The 23388-nt window shown below is 47.7% G+C and overlaps 2 protein-coding genes across 5 annotated transcripts in view; one reads left to right on the forward strand and one right to left on the reverse strand.

Moving 5' to 3' along the window:
- Window positions 1-836: 836 nt before the first annotated feature.
- NIPAL4 (NIPA like domain containing 4) lies at window positions 837-15296 on the forward strand. Of its 2 annotated transcripts, XM_032156068.2 has the most exons (6): window positions 837-980; window positions 3691-3930; window positions 7647-7703; window positions 9302-9392; window positions 12227-12387; window positions 12902-15296. In XM_032156068.2, exons 1-6 carry the CDS (start codon window positions 944-946, stop codon window positions 13528-13530), a joined length of 1215 nt encoding a protein of 404 aa, XP_032011959.2. In that variant the 5' UTR covers window positions 837-943; the 3' UTR covers window positions 13531-15296. The 2 variants fall into 2 exon arrangements, with proteins under 2 accessions (XP_032011959.2, XP_058296065.1); XM_058440082.1 differs by lacking the exon at window positions 7647-7703.
- Window positions 15297-17708: 2412 nt separating this feature from the next.
- ADAM19 (ADAM metallopeptidase domain 19) overlaps window positions 17709-23388 on the reverse strand; it is a 99239-nt gene continuing 93559 nt past the window's right edge. For 2 of the 3 annotated variants that reach the window (XM_032158493.2, XM_032158492.2), the window contains exons 22-23: window positions 22387-22539; window positions 17709-21599 (exon numbers count right to left, since the gene is read on the reverse strand). In XM_032158493.2, the coding sequence (XP_032014384.1) occupies window positions 21546-21599; window positions 22387-22539 (207 nt within the window). In that variant the 3' untranslated portion in view covers window positions 17709-21545. Of the gene's footprint in view, window positions 21600-21796; window positions 22540-23388 lie in introns of those variants that run through there. The other variant, XM_032158491.2, reaches the window with a different exon arrangement.

The raw sequence follows: 23388 nt of genomic DNA on the forward strand, positions 1-23388 counted from the left end.
CATAGTAATAAATATGCTTTCCATCACAACGTCTGTGTGTGTGTGTGTAAATAATTTTAAAGTGGTAATTTCAAAAACATTGGTCTCTAAGAGATGATCACATTTTGTTTCCCCATTAAAATATAAGGTACTTGGGGGACAGGGAATAGTCTGACTCCTTTTGGTCTCCAATCACTTCATTCACTTCTTTCATTTAATTTACCAAGCTCCTATTATCTATTCATTAGACAGAAATATATATTGAGCATTTATTAGGCACTCACTATGTACCTGTTACCTACCAGCACAGATCAGACCTAGGTTGAATCAATGAATGGGTAAGGCAAGAAAAGGAGGTCGCAGGGCAGAAGGAAGGAAGGAAGAGCAGGAGGGTGGAATGGGAGGAAGGGAGGAAAGGTGGAGGGGAGGAAGGAGGGGGGAGGGTGGGAGGGCGAGAAGGAAGGAAAAGGAGGAACCCAGGTTCCCAATTGGCAGCAGTACCCACTTCCAACCCCTACGTTGCCACTTCCACCTCGGCAGGAAAGTTGCCCCTTCTCCAGCCATCCAGGTCCCCTGTACTCTTTCACTGGGGATGGAGCTGGGTGCCGGTGCAGGCATCGGAGGGGCGGTGCCCGGGAACCCGCCTCCTCACCTCTTGCCCCTGGCACGGGGCGGTGACTCCAGAGCTGGGAGCCTGGCAGCGTCCTCACCCCGGGAAGGCATGCGCCCCTCTGCGAGCGGCCCGAGCCCTGGGCCCCCTGCCCCCGGAGTTGCCCAAGACGCCGAGTGACTCCTCCCCGGGGACTCTCCCACTCTGGGACGCGTCACTTTCCCCACCCCTGGGTCCGGACCCCGGCGGCTTCTCGCGCGCGAGCCACGCGGGGGACAAGTCGCGGCCACCTGCTCCGGAGCTGGGAGCCCGGGCGCCGTCGGCCCGCGCGTCGGTTCGTGTACCCCGGGCCCCATGGAGCTGCGGGTCAGCAACACCAGCTGCCAGAACGGTGCGTACGGCAGGGCTGGGGACCAGGCGGGCTCCGCGCTTGGCGCCCTCCCCTCCTTGCCACCCCTCTCCCTCGAATCTTCTCCTCCCAGGGGGGCCAAAGCTGGGGAGGGGCAGGGCCAGCACGAGGTGGCTCCCACCCAGCTTTGAAGTTCTGGCTGAGACTTCACTTTCATCTTCGCAGCTGGGGTGGCTGAGAGGAGTCAGGGAAGGAAAGTATGTCCCCTGGGTTGAGATGGGGGGTTAGTGGGGGGCAGGCATTTTGACGACAGCAGACACTCTTGAGAGGTGGTGGGGGCGGGGGGAGGATTCTGTGTTTTTAATGTGTAGTTGCTTCAGGTTTTAGTACCTGCGCAGTTTGGGCTTTCTCTCTGGGTCAGTGGGAGGACCACCACAGGACGGACTTGTCTTTGGAAAAGAAAGAGAAAGAACCACAGGAAGGGGTAAAGAAAGACTGCTGGCTTCGTATTGCGTTCTGACCATAAAGCAGGTAGTGGACTAGGCCCTTTACCTGCATTATCTCACTGAATCCTTAAAACAACTCTAGAAAGTAGGTAGGTATTATTATTTTATTATCTTGCTATCCCCATTCTAAAGATCCAGAAACTGAGGCTCTGAGCAGCTAATAATTTGCTCAAGGTAATACAGTGAGGAAATGGAATATAGATCCAGAGCTGGTGGACAGTAAAACCTCAACTCCTTCCTTGGTGTGGCTCCACTTTCCTACGTTGTCTCGGAACTGCAGGCTGTGGGATGTCCCTGTTTCTCTAGCCTCTTCCCTTCTACAGTGAAGCTTTCAAAGCCAGCCTGTTAGGTGTCTGACTTTGGTTTCCTGAACAAGGCAGGCATTTTCAGCCTCACCTTTTCTCTAAGCCAGAATGTGTTCCCCAGTCCTAGCATATTCTGGAAGAGATGACAGGAATCATCTGGCCCATGCTCAGAATTGGATTACTTTGGCCATCAGCCCTCTGTCTTTTACTTTTCACTGCAGTGGGAGAACTTGACTCAATAGAGGGTGCTGAGCCCTTGGGTGCTGAGGCTTTACTGTGACAGCCAGGTCCATCGATAGAGGGTTCTTTAGCTCCATCTGCTAGAGGTGCACCTTCAGGGAGCAGGGGAAGGGCGTGGGGATGAGTTTGGTCTTCCTCTCAGGAGTCACCTCCCCTAGCCCATGTCCTCCCAGGTTCTGGCTCATTTCCTGGGCTCAGGGAACTCCCCAGATTCAGCTCTTGGGCAAGGAAGGCTGAGCTGGAGAAACAGGAACGAGCAGTGCAGAACAAGTCTGATTAGGGACTGAGATGCCTCTTGTCTCATCCTTTGATTGTGACACGAGTTTTGGAAAGAGAGATATCACACTGCAAAAGACACATGGATGTGCCCTAGTGGGTGCTGGATCCAGATCTTTCACCAGATGTTGGGGTGACTTAAGCAAGCCCTTCCCCTTCTCAGGGCCTCAGTTTCCCCAGTGAAAATAAGAATTTAGACTGCTTTCTAAGGGCTCTTCAAGTTCTGTTATTCATGGGTCTGTGTCATGGAAGAAAGGTCAACATTGCCCTTAGTCTGTTCCACCAAGATGCCACTCTGCACTGCAGATGTGCCAGAGCCAGAGCTGCTTGACCATGGACTTTGGGGCCTTTCCAGGCACTGGCTGGGAGTTCTAGGTTGAGGCTTACATCCTTGGCATAGGGACCTGGGCCTTGGTGACACACAGCTTGAAAAAGGCTACCTCCAGAGGTCACAAACTCAAATGCCTACAAAGGCCAAGCACATGCTAGAAATTACTGAAAGGAGCCAGATAAGACTCTTGGGGAACTGCAGAGAGTATGTCCTATTTTAGGGGGCAACACTGCCCAGCTGCAGCCAGTTGTTGCCTTAGAAGAGGGCCCAATATGGTAAGCAGATCTGATTTTTCATCGTAGCCTCACATCTGAATTTTCATGGAAAACCTCCCAATTTTTAAATGTTTTCTATTTTAAAATACCTCTTAGGGCTGGGCATGGTGGCTCACATCTGTAATCCTAGTGCTTTGGGAGGCTGAGGCAGGAGAATAGCTTGAGGCTAGGAGTTCGAGACCACCCTGGGCAACATAGTGAGACCCCCATCTCTACCCAAAAACCAAAACCAAAAACAAACAAAAAGCCTCTTAGGAGGCCAGATGCTACCTGCTTTATTGAGGTGTGTGTGATGGTTAAGAGCCTGGGCTTTGGCATCAGATAAGCTTAGAATCTGACACTGGCTTCACTATTCAGTACCCATGTTTTGGCTTTGGGCAGGTCACTAAACTTATCAGAGCTTTGGTTTCTTCAACTAAAAGCCTAGAAAAGATTGTTGTGCCTGCTTCCAAGTGGTCATTAGAAACTCTCCTGGAAAATCCCAGAGCAGAGGACCATGTGAATAGTAGCACTGGAGAATTATTGGCTATTCTTTGCAGTTTCATTGAACTTGTGTACTTCTTCTGACTGAGGGTCTGCCCTTGTGCCCAGGTTTGTTATCTGACACGTGGTGGTACAAATTTGTTGTGGTCATGCAAAGAAAGCCCCTAACTAGAGTAAGCACTCACTGAACATAATTATTTTTAGGTGGAGGCACAGTATAGAGGTATAGCCCTGCAGTAGCAGAAGCACAGGGTTTGAAACAGTGGCCAATTCCAATATTTTAAAAGTGTGCAAATGTCCCCAATGTGACTCTCTCACTGTGGTCTTCCCATCCAGGTTCTCTGCTCCACCTCTACTGCTCCTCCCAAGAAGTCCTGTGCCAGATTGTCAATGACCTCAGCCCTGAGGTGCCCAGCAACGCCACCTTTCACAGCTGGCAGGAAAGGATCAGGCAGAACTATGGCTTCTACATCGGCCTGGGCCTGGCCTTCCTGTCTAGCTTCCTCATCGGCAGCAGCGTCATCCTCAAGAAGAAAGGCCTCCTGCGACTCGTGGCCACGGGAGCCACTCGAGCTGGTAGGTTCCTGGGCCAGGAGAGGTTAGGGCACAAGGCAGCTGAGCCCTCACAAGGTCCAGGGCTGCAGTCTAAGAGGATGGCCTCAGCAAGGTACAAAAGGCTCATTGTCAACCCTGTCTGGAATCCCACCTGCCAACAGGGTTAGGGTTTAGGGTTATAAAGGAAGGCCTCCAATAGGAGGTCTCAGTTTAGAGAGCCAACAGGAGGCCTTCCTTTAGAATCCAATCTTTCCTGAGACTTTCATGATGTGTTTATTAGAGGAGGGAAGGGACAAGTCTCAGGACCAAGAATCAGATACTGCAGGTCTGGTCTTGGTCTTACTTCCCACCAACGTTATCACAGGCAAGTTGCAGCTTCTCTGCAAAATGGGAATAGATACTGCTGCTCAGAACAATGTCAGATGCTGGTGTGCCCTCACTTAGCATCCAGTTGAGCTCCCTTCTGGGCTGCCAAAAAATGGTGAAGTGTCTGACCCCAAGGGATTTGCTTGTTTGGAAAATAAGATGTTTTTCCGTGAAACAGTGCTTGAGAAAAGGAATCCTGTGCAAAATGACTCATTCATTTAATCACCATTTATCGCATGCCTGCTGTATGCCAGGGACAATGCTAGACATGGGGATTCAGTGTCCTCGTTGAACCTTCAGTCAAGTGGAAGAGACAGATGAGTCAATAAGCAGTTGTTTTATCATGTGTTAAGTGCCATCATAAAACACAGCCTGCAATGGGGGAATATTTTGGAGGGGTGTGTAAAGCCCAGACTCGGGGGATTAGGGGAGGTTTTTCTAGAAGAGATGATCTCTGAGACCTAGATGATTAGGAGACAGTAAGGTAAAAGGGGAAATAGGGAGACAGTGTTCCAGGCAGAAGGAATAACATGTGCAAAGGCTCAGAGGTGAGAGAACTTGAGTGACACTAGAAAACAAAAGTCATTCAGAATGGCAGGAGCAGGAGGGGTGCACAGTGAGTGAAGGGCCAGCTCATGAAGGGTCTGGTAATTGGAAGCACAGAGCCTGAGTGCAATTGTTAAGTGACTGAAAGGTTTTAGGCAGGGGAGTGACAGTCTAATTTGCAATTTGAAAAGATCCCTGGTTGCTGGGTGAAGGGGACAAGCCTGAAGCCCGGGAGGCCAAGTAGGTGAGTGAAAGGACAGAACTTGGGCCCGGGAGACAGAAATGGGAATGGAGACAACTGGTGGATTCCAAAGCTAGTTTTTGAAGGTAGAACTTACCAGCTTTGATACAGACTGGCTTCAAGCAAGGGAGGAGGGGTGGGGGAAGGAGTCAAGGATGACTCATGCTTTTGACTTGAGCAACTGGGGTGATGAAGGTGCTATTTCTTGAGATGAAGAGTGTAGAAGGAGGAACAGGTTTATGGGAAGATGATGTATTCAAGTTTGGACATGTTCAATTTAATGTTTCTGTGGGATGTTGCACTTTGGAAGCAGACAATTAGGGTTCTAATTCTGGCTCCTCAATTCCTGGTGATTCAATTCTGGGCAAGAAAAGTATCTATTTCTATGCCTCAGTCTCCTCATCTATAAAATGGAGATAAGAACAGTACCAGCCTGAAGGGTTATAAGAAAATGCAACATAGTTAGAATCATATCTAGCACAGAGTAGCACTAGTATTGGTATTACTGTTATCTCAGTGAGATGTTCCCACAGTTAGAGGTACTAGTGCACAGACTAGCACTAGTATTCGTATTACTGTTATCTTAGTGGGAGGTTCCCACAGTTAGAGGTACAGGTCTAGAGCCCATGTGTGCTGCAAAATGAATAGCTGTGAGGTGCAGAGATGAAGTCGGGAATAATGGTTATTGCCATTCCACCCTTCACTTCTAGACAAGTGTTCAAAAGGCCAGAGACCTCCCACAGTGCCAGGGAAATTTCTGCTTGTGCTCAGAGAAGGTATCATTGACCATTCAGAACGACAACTTTCCTGGAGTCCGTTTTTTTCTCCAATCTGCTATTTCAGTATCTTCTGTGATTTCAACCCTTAGAGTAAAATGCTCTCAGAGTTCTTAACATTTATGGGAAATTCTGACCTTTTTAGGAACCTGATGAAAACAAGAGACCTTTTCCTTAGAAAAGTGAGCATTCCCAAAACGCAACATAAATTTTTGGATTTTTATGAAACTGTCTCAAACCCATCTATCATCATCCATCATTATCATCATCCTTGTTGCTAATGTTATTGAGTATTGACTATGTGCCAGGTCCTGAACAAAGCAGATGCAATTCCTGGCTTTGTGGAGCTTCCATTTTACTGGCGGAAATGTCATAAAATAAGAAGATCAACTAAAATTATAAACAACGATGCCATGAAAGAGAAGAGCTGGGTGTTATGAGAGAACCCCAGCTGGGTGCAGTCACTCACACCTGTAATCCCAGCACTTTGGGAGGCTGAGGTGTCAGGATCACTTGAGTCTGGGAGTTTGAGACCAGCCTGGGAAACACAGCAAGACCCCATCTGTACAGAAATTTTTTTTCAATTAGCCAGGCATGGTGGCATATGACTGTAGTCCCAGCTACTCAGGAGGCTGAGGTGGGAGGATCCCTTGAGCCTGGTAGTTTGAGGCTTCATTGAGCTATCGTGCCACTGCACATTCCAGCCTGGGTGACTGAGCGAGACCCTGTAGTGGGGGAGGGAGAGAAGGAAAAAGGTAAGGAAGAAAGGGGGGAGGAGGGAGGGAAGGAAGAGAGAGAGAAAGGAAGGAAGAAAGGAAGGAAAGAAAGGATGGGCGGGGAGGGAGGGAGAGAGGGAACTCCAACAGGAAATAATAAAAATCAGGGAGTCAGAGATGGCATCGTAGGGGAAGCAACATTCACACAGCAACCTGTAGAGTGAGTGTAAGTTTAGGCAAATATTAGTAGGAAGAGTATTCTGGACACAGGGAAAGCATGTGCAAAGGCCTGAAGGCAGAAAAGATCTCATAGTTTTTGGAGAGCTAGGAGAGAGGAGAAGAGTGGCAGGAGATGCACTTGGACAGGTGAGCAGGGCCAAAACTATGCATGGTCTTGTTAAGGATTCTGGTCTTTATCCTGAGAGCACTCAGAAGCCATTGGCCAGCCATAAGTTGCGGAGTGACATAATCTGATTTGCATTCTTAAAAGATGACTGGCTGCCATGAAAAGAAAAATCGGTTATTAAAGGGCCAAGAGTGGAACCAGAGTAACTATGAAGGAGGCTGTTGCCTCAACCTGAAGCAGGGATAACAGCACCTTGGTGTAGCAGGTGCCAGCGGAGTGGACACATGTGAGATCTTTTTGGAGACAGAGTTACCAGGATGGACTGGATGCAGAAGGAGGGAGAGAAGAGTCAAAGAGCAATTCCCTGGTTTCTGGCTTAAGCAACTGGATAAATGAGAGTGCCACTTACTATGTTTCATTTGGCAGGTGGGTGGGGCATATTTAAAACCAAGAGCTCCATTGAGGACAGAAATTGAGATGGCTGTGAGAAATCCAAGAGGAGATGTGAAGTAAGCAGTTGGATATACACCTGGACTCAGAAGGAAGGTCCAGGCTACAGATACAGAGGCACCAGATATAGATGGTATTTAAAACTTTAGGAACAAATGAACCCACCCAGGAGAAGGCCCAGAACCAAGCCTCAAGGAGCAGCCCTTAGAGGCCAGGGAGTGAGCAGAGAGTTAGAAAAGGTGCCTGAGAAAGTGTGGCCAAGTTCCATCCTAACTTTGTGTCCATTCCCTCCACAGTGGACGGAGGCTTCGGCTACCTGAAAGATGCAATGTGGTGGGCTGGATTTCTCACCAGTAAGTGGGTTGTTTGTTACTAATAACAGTGGCCTATTGATAGCAGGGCTGGAGACAAAGGGAGGGATGGGTGGGGCATTTTTGTCTCTAGTATGGCAAGTGTGAATCTGAGGCCCAGATTCCCAGGGGAAAACCTTGACAACCTTTGCAGGGAGAACGTCTTACCATCAAAGCCAGTCTTCATCCATGAAGCGTCTACTCCCAGAGAGGTTTGCACAGAGCTGGCAATGATGAAGGTGTATTTTCTCAACTTCCCTTTAAACATAGCTTGATAATATCACTGCCTGTTGGTAGTGGACTCTTGACTTCTACATGGTAGAAGCTGGAACTCCTAGGCCAAATTCCCCCAGTCCACAGGCAGTTCATGTGTTGGCCCACTTAGAACATAGCTGGTCCGTTACTTAAAGTTTGCCCAAATTTGCATACTCACACATTTCCCCCACTTTCCACCCACCCTCTCCTGCTATCAAACCCTGACTCTTTTAGGTGGAAAATTAACCAGGTTTCTATTCATAATCCACCTACATCAAGTTTTGATCCCCATCTCAGCCAGAGCTACCCCAGTGACTATCTGCTTTTAAAGGGGAGACCCAGGTGGTTCTCTATCAGCAGAGAGATGGAAAAGACACTTTTCCGATAACCACAGCTATCACATATTGAGGGCTTACTATCTGCTAAACTTTCTAAGCGTTCTCCTGTGTATTAACTCAGGAGTTTACAAACTGGAAACTCGGATAGAAAGAAAGAACTTAGTCCCTTTGGGAATGTCAGATTTTCCTTTTCCTGTTTGTTTGTTTGTTTATTTTGAGACAGAGTTTTGCTTTTGTTGCCCAGGCTGGAGTGCAATGGTGCAATCTCAGCTCACCGCAACCTCTGCTTCCTGGGTTCAAGCGATTCTCCTACCTCAGCCTCCCAAGTAGCTGGGATTACAGGCATGCACCACCACGCCTGGCTAATTTTTTTTGTTGTTGTTGTATTTTTAGTAGAGACAGGGTTTCTCCATGTTGGTCAGGCTGGTCTCGAACTCCTGACCTCAGGTGATCTGCCCGCCTCGGCCTCCCAAAGTGCTGGGATTACAGGCGTGAGACACCATGCCCAGCCAGGAATGTCGGATTTTTCTAACCACCTGCCTCTCAGTCCAGATTGTTCAAAATTCCCCTGGAAAAGAGGAGAAAAGAAGGGTCCATGGACCAATTGGTACCTGGAGAACCAATAATTGTAACTGTTTCTTCCTTTGATAATTAACACTTCCTAGAATTTAAATGAAAAATTTAGTCCAAAATGCTGGCAGTCCCTGAGACAAATTTAACTGTGCCTGGACTAGAAGCCAAGAGGCCTAAAAAACAAGAGGGCTTCTACCCCATAAGCATGTCATGTGACCTTGGGCTTGGAGCCTTAGCTTCACCGTCTTTAAAATGGAAGGATCTGATCCAGATAGACTGGGACTGACCCTTCGATCAGACTCTCCAGGATACGGATCAGGATTTTAAAGAATGCTGGTCTGGGATCCTCCAGATGGTTGCACACGGTATGATTCGTCTGGAATGGAGATGGTGCTTCTGTGCCATACTAGCCTCTTTTCTCCCTTCATTTCCTAGTGGCTGCTGGAGAAGTTGCCAACTTTGGAGCCTATGCATTTGCACCTGCAACAGTCGTCACACCTCTGGGAGCACTGAGTGTCCTCATAAGGTTATTGTCCCCTCTCTAGCTCTCTCTTATTCTGTTCCCTTTTCAGTTTGTTGAGGTCTGGAATTGCCAAGTGGGGTCAACTGCCACTTGGCAATCAGGGACCTGGGTTGGTCTCAGCCTCCAGAAAGAGGCAGTGTGCTGTTGAGAGCTATAGACCCTGAGAATGTTTGCTGCCTCTTGCCCCAGCATCCCCTTGACTGGGTAATAGAGAGGCAGGCCAAGCCCAAACCAGTTGGAAGGGCTTCCACCATCACCAGGATGAATGGCGCATGTCAGTATTTTGGTGCCGCAATAGATGTGGCGTACAAGTTAAGAGCATGTGCTCCGGATTAACGCTGCCTGAGTTCTAATCCTCGCTCTGCCACTTAGTAGTTATGTTACCATAGGCAAGTCATTTAAGCCACTTAGTCACTCGAAGCCTCATTTTTCCCATCTGCAAAATGGGAATGCCAATAATACCCACCGGAGGCATTGTTCTGAGGATTGAATGAGATAATGCACAGAAAATGCACAGTACAGAGCTGGTACTAAACAATAATCATGGCTATCACATGGTGGGGGCTTAGAATGTGCTGAACATTCTGAATGTATCATGCATATTAACTCATTTAATTTTCATGGCATCTTTAGCTGAGCCCAACAGAGGTTGAGCAACTTGGCCAAAGTCACCAGGTTCTAAGAGGCCAGGCAGGATTCTAACCTAGGCAATCTTAATTCCAGAGTCAGTGGGCTTAACTGCTATGCCACGTTGCCTCTCAAGTAAACACTCAACAAATGTTTGATAGTTTTAAAAATAACTGATACTAAATGTCTGTGCTTCCCACTGCTCCTACTCCCCCTAAGCTACAAACACAGAGCCAGCTCCTCTGTGGGGGTCCTGGAGCCCCATTCAAAGGAGACTCTGATTGTTGGCCTAGCCTTGGAATGCTGGTAAATCATAGTGGACCACACCCAGTACCCATGATTTGTTTTACTGTCTTGATGAAAATTTTGCAACATTTACACACTCAAAAAACAAATAGAACGCATGCTGTACAACTGGCCTGATTCATGCTGTATAACTGGCCTAACACAGCTGATGTAGCTGTGATACCATAATTGCATATCCGATTAGTTTGCAAATTCCTACCCAGGGGAAACTGGGAGAGCCATAAAATCCTCCAGTGTGTGGCCCCTGCCTGCATGAATAATCTCTTGAATGGGACATTGTGGCCAAAATGTTTTTGGTAGTTTCCGAGGAAAGACAGAAGACAGACAGGAGAGCTTAGATATCAATCTCCTCTCTCCTGACAACTTGAACCAGGATTTTTGAGGCTAACTGTGTCCCGAGATAGCCAATAGGTTTTTACCCTAAACTAATGCCACCTTCATGAAGAGACAGAAGCATGCCCCCGTGATCATACGAGGCTTGCCCGTGATTTTTTTCCCCTCCTTTCTCACTTCTGCTGGCTCGGCTCGAGGATGTGAGGGGAATGGAAATCATGTCACCATGGTGCAGCAAGGAACTGGAGATGATTTGCCCAGAAATTGAAGACTCAGGGAAGTCACAAGGATCCTCTTCAATGAGGCATAGAAGAAAACCCATGAGCTCTATAATTAGAAAGGACTCGAGCTCAATTCCTGGTTCCACTACTTGCTAGTTATTTGAACTTGCCATGTCATTTTAACTTCTTTGAGATTCAGTCTTCTCATCTATCAACTGGAGATAGTATATTTCACTTTGCAAAGAGCTGTGAGATGCTAGTGTGATAGATGGTAAGTTCCTAGCACCATACATAGTAGGTAATAAATGCCTGAGACGTGGTATCTGTGATTGTCACTGAGGTTGTTCACACTGGCTTATACAAATGAAATAATAGATGTGTTATGAATGACCCCAGGAGCAGAGATGGAGCAAAAAATAGAAATTACCAGAAGGCATATTTTTGGTAAATGATTAGAGCAAACCTACAATGGCCTCATTTGGCTTGTGAAGGGGGGGCTCCCTGCCACCAGAGGTATCTATAAGCCAAAGCTGAGAGCCATCTGTTGGCAGTGCTAAGAGAGGATGTGCCCATTGGGAAGGCAGTTAGACAAGAGCATTTTGAAGTGTTCTTCCAACTCTTCTGTTTGGGAATAGTTTCAGTCTCTAAAATGGAAGAAATTCGCCTGCATTTCTATTCCTCCAGCAAATGTTGTAACACTCCCAGAAATGAGTTTCTATTCAAACATTTTTTGACCCCAGGTCAGGAGGACTGGGGGCGGCGGGAAACACAGATATTTCCTATCAACTATATTTAAAACTATCAGACATTTGATGAGTGTTTATTTGAGTGGCAACGTGGCATAGCAGTTAAGCCCCCTGACTCCGGAATTAGACTACCTGGGTTAGAATTCCGGCCCCGCCTCTTAGAACCTGGTGACCCTGGCCAAGTTGCTTAACCTCTCTTGGCCTCAGCTAGGGATGCTGTGAGGATTAAATGAGTTAATACGCGGGATACATTCAGAATGTTCAGCACATGCTAAGCCCTCCATATGTGACAGCTGTGTTTATTCTTTGGTACCAGCTCTGTACTGTGCATTTTCTGTGCATTATCTCATTTAGTTTCTAAGAACAATGTCTCCCGTGGATATTATTAGCACCCCCATTTTGCAGACGGGGACAATGAGGCCTAGGGTGGTCACATGACTTGCCCATGGTAACGTAAGTTTTCTTGGAAGAAAAACTTCCACGTGAGAGAGTAGTGAGTTCTGATCTGTTGTTCTCTGTGAGTGCTTGCTCAGGCCCCATTTTTCTTTGGGACTCTAGGACAGGCATGGCTGCTCTAATCCCGTTCTCCCATTTCCACGTGCAGTGCCATCCTCTCCTCATATTTCCTGGGGGAGAGTCTGAACCTGCTGGGGAAGCTGGGCTGTGTGATCTGTGTGGCCGGCAGCACAGTGATGGTGATACATGCCCCTGAGGAAGAGAAGGTCACTACCATCATGGAGATGGCTTCCAAGATGAAAGACACAGGTAGACTCCAAGCCCCCGAAGAGCAGGAAAATACTGGAGGTTGAACGCCCCCCACTGTCCCATAAAAGGTCAGATTGGGTTCTGACCATCTCAGGTGCTGCCACCTAGAGGAGAAGGCAAGCTAAAGAAGAAACGGTAATGGGCTGGTACTTGTTAGCAAGGCTAGCTTAAAGGCTTCCTGGCCTGATATGTATGGGTACCATTAATAAGTGTTTATTATGTGCCAGGCACTGTTATGAATGCTTTATATACATTATCTCACTGAATCCCACAGAACAGCTTTATGAGGATGATCCTATTGTTGGTCCTCTTTTACAAATGGGGAAACTGAGTTTTTGGGGGTTTAACAACCTAACCAAGTTATTAGGAAGTCATGAAGCTGGGACTGGAACCCAAGTTTGTCTGACTCTAGAGCCCACGATCTTAATGCTACCTCCCACTGCCATGAGTCTGGGCCCTAGACACTGCCTGCACCCTCCACAGTTGAGTGATCCTTCTCCCTCTCCTCCCAAAGGGTTCATCGTGTTTGCTGTGCTTCTGCTGGTGTCATGCCTCATCCTCATCTTTGTCATCGCCCCACGTTACGGGCAAAGGAATATCCTCATCTACATCATCATCTGCTCTGTGATCGGGGCATTCTCCGTGGCTGCTGTCAAGGGACTGGGCATCACCATCAAGAACTTCTTCCAGGGGCTGCCAGTTGTCCGGCACCCACTCCCCTACATCCTGTCCCTTATCCTGGCACTGTCCCTCAGCACTCAGGTCAACTTCCTCAACAGGGCACTGGACATTTTCAACACTTCCCTGGTGTTCCCCATCTACTACGTGTTCTTCACCACGGTGGTCGTTACCTCATCCATCGTCCTCTTCAAGGAGTGGTACAGCATGTCTGCTGTGGACATTGCGGGCACCCTCTCGGGCTTTGTCACCGTCATCCTGGGCGTGTTCATGCTGCATGCTTTTAAAGACCTGGACATCAGCTGCGCCAGCTTGCCCCACATGCACAAAACCCCACCCCCTTCTCCCGCCCCGGAACCAACTGTCATTAGACTGGAAGACAAGAATGTCCTTGTGGACAATATAGAACTTGCCAGCACCTCATTGCCAGAAGAGAAACCCAAAGTATTTATAATCCATTCTTGAAGCTTGGAATATGTGAGTGAGAGGATGAGCCCGATGGTACAGCCTGACCTCCCAATTTCAAAACCACCTGGTTATTTTCCAGTGCAACTGTTACCAATGGGCTCTCTTTTCTTGAGAAGTTCATTTATACCTCATCACTGTTTCCAGGAGAAAAATCTCTACCCAAATAGCAGTGGTGGCAGAACTTCCTGGAAACAGACTCAGTGACCAAATACCCAAGTTTACATCAGTGCCTGCAGGTCCCCCGGACCTCCCTTCTCATTCATTCTTTCGGTGCCATCTCTATGCCGTTGGGAAGAAGATGGAGTCTGACCCATTGAATGTAGCACAGTCCAAGGACTTCCCTGAGATATTGGTCATTGGGAGTTCCTTCACACCAATTCTCCTCCTGAGACGGAATCTCCGTTGTTGTTGTTTTCTAGCCCAAGGATGACATAGAGCTGGCTCCCAGAGGCCCAGAGAGCAATTGGCCATGCCTCCCTATCCAGAGCTGACAGGGACGCAACCAATGTAAAATATCCTGTTGCTCTTGTCACTTCCTCTTTGGAGGCAGAAGCAAGACCTCAGCTGACCTTCTTACTGTGAAAGCCACTTGATGTCTCAGGGAAAAATTTCAACCAGCTCATTCCCCGAGCACTCCAGCCTAGCAGTCAGCACCTCGGCATCCACCCAGTCCATCCCACCATCACCCCTTCCCCCTCTACTTACATCCTAAGGAGTCAGTCACTGAGACATAAAGGCAGTAATCGCAGAACTGGAAACAAAACAATAATAGAGCCACAGCCAAACTCTGGTGGCCAAACCCAGTGTTTCATGTTGTCTTACTCTGAAAAAAGAACAGCAAATTCACTGCTTCAAAGTGGCCTGGCTGCCAAGCTAGAATTTGGCAGAACGCGCTTTTCTATTCCCCAAGGAGTCAACCAATCTGTGATCTGGGGAGATGGGAAGAGGATGAGGAGCAAAGTTGGGATTTGGCAGAAGGCAGTCCCAGGCTCTCTGGATACTAGGGACTAACTTTTGTGTTGACTCTGGTGCTCATCCGGGAACTTAGGAGAAAAGAGCTCAGGGGTAATTTCTGGGCTGCAGCCTTAAAGGCTTGGACAGTGGGATCAGCTGTGAATCTCAATGGCCAAGTGGAGGTGCAGACTTGGCATGGGGTGCATTCTAGCTGTTGACCAGATTGCCACCGAGTCCCCCGCTCCACTGATGAGCTGCCCACGCTGGGAAGCAGCATGCTCTGACTGTTCCAACACCACCTGCTATGGGGAGTACCTTTGGTCCCCTCACATTTGGCCAGAGGCATACAAAACACCAGAGCAGCTGGAGAGAGAGATAATTACTATTCCTTCCCATCCCATCTCCCTTCTAGCCGCAAGAGTGTGGGGGTTGGAGAAGAACCATTAGAAAGGGAAATTAGTGGGCTGGTATATCTGGAAAGAGGGAAGACTTGATCCTCAGCCTCGAGGTTGGTGCAGGGCCTCCCCTGTGTGACTGACTCTACCTGCACTCTGTGTTTATATCCTGTGCCCTAAGTGGGCCAAGCCCAGGTAAATTCCTGCTGGCCTTGGAGCTCCAAGGTTTGGCTGACCAGCAGACTTCCTCCCTGACTCTTCAGCCTCAAATCCCCAGTTTTTGATGAATGTGGCTTTCCGTCTGTAATTAAAAGCAATGCAACAAGTTGGATCTTGAGAATAGCAGTAAACTGAGGGCCCTAAGAGTGTGGTCTGCAGGGTCAAGAATAAAGATTACAGATTATATTTACTTGATACTTGTGTCTTGACCTTCCTTGAGCATGGAGTGATTAAACTGGTTTTTCTAGGGCTGGAAGGGCAGTCTCCAATCTCTGAATGAATGTGACTGCCAGTGAAGCCCCTACTGTGTCTGTGGTAGTTAACACCCTTGGTAGAGTGGGAAAGATAGTTTTAGAAATAGAGTCAGTTGAAGACAACTCATCCCTAGTTAACACCTGAGCCCTTACCAGGCACCAGGCATAGTAGGTGCTTCCTGTGAATTCTCTCTTTAACTCCTCAAAAATCCTCAAGTTGGATATGTTTTTAATTCCCATTTGTAGATGAGGAAAGGAACTCAAAGAGGTTAAATAATTGCCCAAGGTCGCACAGCCAGGAAGAGCAAAGCCGATATCTGGTTTAACCACCAAGCATAATGTGTCTCTCCAAGACTAACCTTGCCCCCAATTGCATAATCTGTTTTGTTTTTTTTGTGTTTTGAGACAGGGTCTGGCTCTGTCCCCCAGGCTGGAATGCAGTGGTGTGATCCTAGCTCACTGCAGCTTCAAACTCCCAGGCTCAGATTTGGTAAAGATGAGGCCTTGCTATGTTACCCAGGCTGGTCTCAAAACTCCTTTCCTAAAGTGATCTTCCCACCTTGGCCTCCCAAAATGCTGAGATTTTAGGCCTTGAGCCACTGTGCCTGGTGCATAATCTGCTACCACTTCATTCATTTGTTTTCTTGTGATCTGTGCTCTTTCCCCATCTGGATATAAGCTTCATGAGGGTTGGCTTTGATTTACTGCTTATCCTCAGTGCCTAGCACATCATAGGCACTAAAGAAAAAAAAGAACAAAAGAAACAAGATTGAAGGAACAATATCACAGTCCTTCCTTGCCCAAACTCTCCTGGGGACCAGCACTCAATGTAAGGCAGATCCTAATAGAACTCTGCATGTTAAGCAAAGCAACTGTAAGTTGATGTCATCAGCAGTTTCTCAGCACATAGCCTGTGACAGGCGCTGTTGGGGGCTTTCACATATAGAACTTCTTTGATGATCACGACACTTTTGAGGTAGGAATATTATTTGTATAGTGAAAAGAGACTCAGAAATCTGGAACTTATCCAGGCCCGCTTATCTACTGAGTAGCAAGCAGAGTCAGGACTTCAACCAGGGTCTGTCCAACCAGGCTTTTTCCATTATGCTAGTGACCAACATGTGAGCATCACCCCAGAGACTGGCTGACAGCAGGGAAAGAGTGGCCTCTTAACCAGGTAGGGATGTGTGAGTGGGAAGCAATTTCATGAGCAGGCATGTTAGTAGTGAAAGCATTTGTGTTTAGATGTCTTTAGGGTCCATAGGCAACCTCATAACCATGAGAGGTTAGAAAAATATAATCAGGCTGGGCACGGTGGCTCACGCCTGTAATCCCAACACTTCAGGAGGCTGAGGCGAATGGATCACTTGAGGTCATCTCTACTAAAAATACGAAAATTAGACAGGCATGGTGGTGGGCACTTGTAATCCCAGCTACTCAGGAGGCTGAGGCACGAGAATTGCTTGAGCCCGGGAGGCAGAGGTTGCAGTGAGCTGAGATTGCGCCACTGCACCCCAGCCTGGGTGACAGACAGAGACTCTGTCTTAAAAAAAAAAAAAAAAAAAAAAAAAAGAAGTATAATCAGAGAGCAAGAAGCCCCTCTCAGGGTTTTTGTGAAGATTAAATGAGATAATCCTTATTTGTAAATAGCATGCAGTGGCTCATATATGTTAAATACAGCTGTTCCTCGGTATCTGCAGGGGATTGGTTCCAGGACCCCCATGGATAACAAAATCTAAGGATGGCCAAGTCCCTTATGTAAAATGGTATAGTATTTACATATAACCTACATATATCCTCCCATATACTTTAAATCATCTCCAGATTTCTATAATACCTAATGCAATGTAAACACTATGTAAATTGTTATACTGTATTTTAAAATTGTATTACTTTTTATGGTTGTACTTTTTTTTTTTTCAAATATTTCAATCTGCTGTTGGTTGAATCCATGGATTTGAAACCCACGGATATGGAGGACCGACTGTACTCAGTAACTGTTACCTTCGATCATGGTTATTAATCCTCCATCTCTCTGCGAGAACCTCAAAATTGGGGTAGGGATCAATGAGAGAATAAGGGTGGGATCCTTTTATGGACTAGGAAGCACTAATGAATACGAGCTGTGGTATCACACAGGGTTCTGGAATCAGAAAGCACACCCAACCTTATCCCTAGCTGCGCCTGCCTACCCAGCCCAAGAAACCTTGGGCAAGTGTCTCCCCTCTTTAAAGTATGATCCCTTGCCTTAATAAGATGAGAAGGTGAGAAGAAGCTCTCAGCTGTCTTCTGTATGCAGTAGTGTAGGATGAGAAAAAACAGATCGAAGAATCTCAGGATCATTCAGGCCTTTAATAAGCAGCCTGCGTCCAGGTGCAAAGACAAACAGCCCCCTCTACTGGTCATAGGAAAACACAGGCTTTGCTGTGGCTCAGGGTCCACCATGATGGCTTTATAGGCTGAACTGACCGTCCTTGTGGGAACTCTTTCTGGAGTCCACGTCATGAATCCTATCTAATCTGAGCAGTAGGATATTACAACAAACACACAATAAAGAGTTGCCAAACCAGATAACATTGCAAATGACAAACAATTCATTTTTAATTAAATACAAACAAGGAAAAAAGGCACCACGGCCCATTCAAGTATTTTGCATAGATGTACAAATATTGTAAACAATTAATAGGTGGACAAGAGAGAAGAAGATCTGTTTTCCATGAACAATCTCCCAAATAAAAAGAAAATTCACATTGCCCTGGATCCCAGACACATACAAACGCACAGTGGACGGTGTGAGAGGACGCATTGAGGGTGACTTTGGAAATGTGGGCTTGGATTCTACAGAACCTCTCCTTCGCAGGGTTCCCTCAGGAAGGGGACCTTTCCAGTTGGCGTTCCCATGGCTTTCTTGGGTGTCCAGCAGAGCTGTTATACACGTGGTTAACACAATTACTGACTTTGGAACTGGTCCCCAATTTTCAAATTGCAAGTCTTCCAAACCCTCTGTCAAATAAGAATAAATTAGGAAGTAGGCAGGGAGAGACTTTATTGGAAAGGCGTATTGCAGGAGGTGGTGAGGGGCTATTGCTTCAGGGGGAAGGGACTATGGCAATACAAAAAAACACTCCAACCAAAAAATCAGCAAGTCTCAGACCTTAAGATCTGCAAGTATCTCAGAGCTGGGGCAGAAAAGGGCTTTACTTTTATAGGCAGAAGTCAGCAAGGCTGAAAGGAACCTACGGCTAGCAGGCAGTTACAAGATGGAGCCAGGTGCCCAGGATAAGGCTTCTAGAGACAGGGAGACAGGGCACTAAATCCCTTGAGGTTTGTTTTAGAGACGGCTCCAAGGCCCTTAAAAAAAAAAAATTATTGGGTTGTAAAATTGGCAGGAGGTTAATTTCACTTTTACAAAGATTTACCTACATCTCCATCTGCACAAAGAGCTTGCTAACTCACTAATCCAAACTTGAGTTAAGCTTGCCTCCTCCCAACCAGACTCTGGACTTTGGCTCACCCTCAGCCTGAGCCAGCAAACAGCCCCTCCCCTGGAAAAAAAAAAAAAGGCTGGGCACAAAGTCATTCCCTGAACGTGGTTCTTTCTAGCCATGTTTACTTCTTCCAATAAAAGAAAAGGCCTTTTCTGCCTGGGCTTTGAGGTGCTTGCAGATCTTGCCATCGGTCGGTCTGAGCCTTTTCACTATTCCCATAAGGCCCCTTCCTCTCCCTTTTGCAATATTCCCTTTCCCCTTCTGCAATCATGCTTTGGAATAAGGTCTCTCCTTCCCTAAGCCCAGATTTATTTGTATTTGACACCTCAAAACAGCGTACTGGGCACTGGAAAGAAAAGGGGATGCGTAATGGCTAGTCTTCCTCCTGGGCAGCCTCCCTGAACAGAGCCAGGAGTGAAGCATCAGTAGAACTGGTTGCCGAAAGTCTATCAAATTCCAAAACATTCCACCATCTTCCAGTTCACAGTACAACTTTATGGGATGGAGGTGATATGAAAATAATAAAACAAAACAAAACAAAAAGCAAGAAAACAACAACCCAGGTCTCTTTCTGGTGTGGTTCCAGGGAGGGTGGACTGCAGGTTCAGACGGCTCATGCAGTCACTATGGCTGTGGCGCTGTCACTTCAGAGCTATCTACCTCCTGATGTGAGGGAGAAAGGCTGGAGAAGCCACAGGAACCTCTGCGAGGCATAGGGTTGGGTTTTGAGGATGTTGCTTGTTTGTTTTGCAGAGGGGTGAAAGGGGTTGTTTTCACCTTTACTTTCCAGGAACCAAGCCTTGAGACAGAGGGTGGCACATTTAAATAAAAGATTGGGCCACAGGAAAGGTGGGGAATGGATCTCCACAGCAAGGATGACCCACGGCAAGGACATGGGGAACCTGTATCATAGCCACCCTGAGGGAAGAGAAATTCATTTTCCAGAGATCTTTCTAAACCCAACCCAGGCTTTTCCCCCAGGGGTACATCCCGTATTTTCCACTTATTTCTAAACCCGGGAACATCCAAGAAGCACCTATTGTGTGCAGAGAACTATAAGGAGGCCCTGGGGTGGTGAATCAGAAACTCAGCCTCAGCCTTGCAGTGAGGTTTTCAAGAGCAAACAATTGCTCATGGCAGGATGGGAGGAGGCCCCAGGAAAGCCTCAGAGGAGTGAGAGTCAGGCCAGCTCCTGTCCGGAGAGCCACCCAGCACCTTTGTGGGGTGGGAGTCAATCTCCCAGAAAACATCTCCAGGTGCTTTGCAAAAACCATCCTATCTAGCAAAGCACCACACGGCCCTCCTTCCCTGCTGCAGGGAAGACAGGAGCCACCACAGACCCTCTCACCTGCTCAGAGCTCTCTTTCTGTGAGGGTCAGGTAAGGGCAGTGACCAGAGAGAGAACAAAAGGAAGTGAATGACAAAAAGCTGGGCTGAGGAAGAGGCTCCCAGCTCTGACTGTTCCAGTGCAGCTGTTGCTGGCTGCCTTCTCCATTGATCTCGGCAGCTCCAAGTAATGGGTCTGTTCTCTGCTCAGAGGGCAATGGTCCAGCCCGAAGTCAATGACCAGCCACTAGGGCAGGCTGGCTCCCTCGTGTGTACTTTGTAAATAGCTGGGCTCCCTAAGGGGGGAACCTCATCTAGATTTAGCTCAGAGAGTAAGGAGGAAGACTCCCACCCTGCTGACGTCACAAAACACAATGAAAAACATATGACCCCAATTGCCATGCCCCGAGTCTACTCTGGTCACACTCCTGAGAGCCAATGAGGGAAATCCAGTGGCCGACTGTGAGAGAGGACTCTGACTTGTAGGTCACAAACACCTGGTCACCCGAAGGTCAGGACTGCTGAGGGTTTGCTCACCAAAGCACCACACATTAAGGGGGAATGAGAAGGGAAGGAAGAGAGAAAAGCATGGGGCACCAGGAAAGTGCGGCAGAGAAAACAAAGAGCAACTAGAAATTATCCAGAGTCAGGAGTTGCAACCTTTGGCATCACAGCTCAGAGGAAGCCCAAGCCCGGAGCTCCTCCTGCTGTCTACACTGCCTACGAATAGTACCTGTTTGAGTCAGAGTGACCCGTGTGAATACGGGGATGCAGGGGTTTGGGGAGAGGTGGAAGGGGACTTGGCTTGTCACATGCAGCCATATAGCCAGAAGCCATTCCCTCAACCAAGCCCTGGGCAGAACCACAGCAGTGGCTGGCTTGACCCTTCCTTAATCCCTAAAAGCTAAAAGGGGTGGGTAAGTACCAGCCTCTGTCCAGCCCGGGACCTCTGAGGAGAGCAGAAGCAATGGGAAGCTCTCTTGCGTGCCCTGCACCCCAGGAGTGAATGGATGGCTTCTGCAAGCGAAGTGCTGGCCTGAGGGGCTTGCCGGTCTTGAGGATCTCCATCAGCACCTCGGGCTAGGAGTCTGGAGGAGAAGCTGCCGTTCACCCTCCTCATACTCTCCCCTCCCTACCTGGGGCTGTATATTGCACAAAACAACACTTAGAAGCCATCAGATCGTAGTCCCTCTGGGCTTCCGAGGAAGCCAAGGAGGCACTGAGTCAACAAGGAGATTTTTGGAGATGTGGAGGTTCCTGGAGGAGGGTGGGAGGAGCTCAGAGGTGGCCAGACATGCTTCTTCAGGGTTCCATGGCCATGGGTCCTCTGCAGTGTCCAGAGAGCTCAAGGAAAGGGAGAAGCCCCTTGGACAGGTCTAGATTTTTGAGCTAATCATCCCTCCAGCCCTCTGTGATCTGTATTCTGGAAACTGGGAAGAAAAAGAAGGGAGGGAGAGAGACATCAGCTTGATGCTGATCAATGGGATCAAGGTAGAGCCATCCTCCCGATTTTAGAAGGAAGGATGGACCACCCACTGAGAACAAAGGCTTCTTGTGAAGTCCATCCACGTGTCCACTGACCCAGACCATCAGCCCTGCAGCGAGGGGTGTGGTGGGTGCCCCCATCTCAAGCTGACCAGCCACCCCTCCCTCTTCCCTTCCCTGCTAAGGCAGCAGCACAGTCCATAGTTTTCCCAGTGCCTCGTGGGAATACAGGGTGGTCAGCTAGCTTCTTCACCTTATCCCTTTCTGACCTAACTCCCAAGACTGGCAAACTGAGACTGTCAGCCACACAGAAGAAGTACGAGGAGGGGCCAAGTGTACACAGCCTCCCGCGGGCCAGGTGGCTTCTACTGATGCATTTCCTTGCTCTTCACAGCAAACTGATGGGGCTGGTACTACTGCTCATCATAGCCTCTGTACAAATGAGGAAACAGACTCAAGAGGGACTTGCTCAGGGTCCCTCCGCAGGTCAGGTGCAGGGGCAGGAATGAAGCCACCACAGCTCAGGATTCTAAGCATCATCTTTCACATGAAGCCAAAACTCCACAGTCAAGCAGGCACCAAGAAACATGAATGTTTTGCCCTTGGCTTTTGTTCTGGAAGTTCAGTCCACACCACAAGAAGCATGAATTGCTTTGTTTTCTCAACTCTACACCTGCCCCCCTGGAGCCGTCTGGTAACAGCTTTCACCTTGAGGGCTTCCCGTGGACTCACCTTTGGGGCAGGTGCTGCCAGAGGCCGGGACTGCTGAGGGCCAGCACCAGGGGGCCGCAGTGGGGATGCACCCCCTGGCCTGGGGAGGCTCCTGCGGCCTGGCACTGGGTTTGCCGGGAGTGCCTTCTGGGGCGGCCGAGGCCTGGAGAAGTCCTGGAGAGAAAGCAATAAGCCTCACTTGAAGGCCAGAGGCCTGTTTGAAAGAAAATATCCCTGATATCTTACAGGTCAAAATCGGATAGGAAAAAGTTATATACTGTATGGTCCCATTTAGAAAGAAACTGTATGTATAATGTGTTTATAGTCTCAAGAGGAAGTCAGGAGAGCAAGCTGGCAGTATCTATTAAAATTACAAATAACCAGTGATGATGAGCTTTTTTTCATGTTTGTTGGCTGCATAAATGTCTTCTTTTGAGAAATGTCTGTTCATATCCTTCACCCACTTTTTGATAGGGTTGTTTTTTTCTTGTAAATTTGTGTAAGTTCTTTGTAGATTGGGTATATTAGCCCTTTGTCAGATGAATAGATTGCAAAAATTTTCTCCCATTCTGTAGGTTGCCTGTTCACTCTGATGATAGTTTCTTTTGCTGTGCAGAAGCTCTTTAGTTCAATCAGATCCCATTTGTCTATTTTGGCTTTTGTTGCCATTGCTTTTGGTGTTTTAGTCATGAAGTCTTTGCTCATGCCTATGTCCTAAATGGTATTGCCTAGGTTTTCTTCTAGGGTTTTTATGGTTTTAGGTCTTAGTTTAAGTCTTTAATCCATCTTGAGTTAATTTTTGTATAAGGTGTAAAGCAGGGATCCAGTTTCAGCTTTCTGCATATGGCTAGACAGTTTTCCCAGCACCATTATTAAACAGGTAGAATCTAGAACTAGAAATGCCATTTGACCCAGCAATCCCACTACTGGATATACACCCAAAGGATTATAAATCATTCTACTATAAAGACACATGCACACGTATGCTTATTGTGGCACTATTCACAACAGCAAAGACTTGGA

This window comes from Hylobates moloch, unplaced genomic scaffold (genome assembly GCF_009828535.3).
Source record: "Hylobates moloch isolate HMO894 unplaced genomic scaffold, HMol_V3 SCAFFOLD_6, whole genome shotgun sequence".
Taxonomy (NCBI): domain Eukaryota; kingdom Metazoa; phylum Chordata; class Mammalia; order Primates; family Hylobatidae; genus Hylobates; species Hylobates moloch.

What these genes read in the sequence shown, in the direction of transcription:
- NIPAL4 (XM_032156068.2), top strand. Translation starts at nt 944, where the DNA reads ATGGAGCTGCGGGTCAGCAACACCAGCTGCCAGAACG. An exon ending in GCACTGAGTGTCCTCATAAG is followed by an intron (nt 9,393 to 12,226) that starts GTTATTGTCCCC and finishes TTCCACGTGCAG; the next exon opens with TGCCATCCTCTCCTCATATT. An exon ending in TTCCAAGATGAAAGACACAG is followed by an intron (nt 12,388 to 12,901) that starts GTAGACTCCAAG and finishes CTCCTCCCAAAG; the next exon opens with GGTTCATCGTGTTTGCTGTG.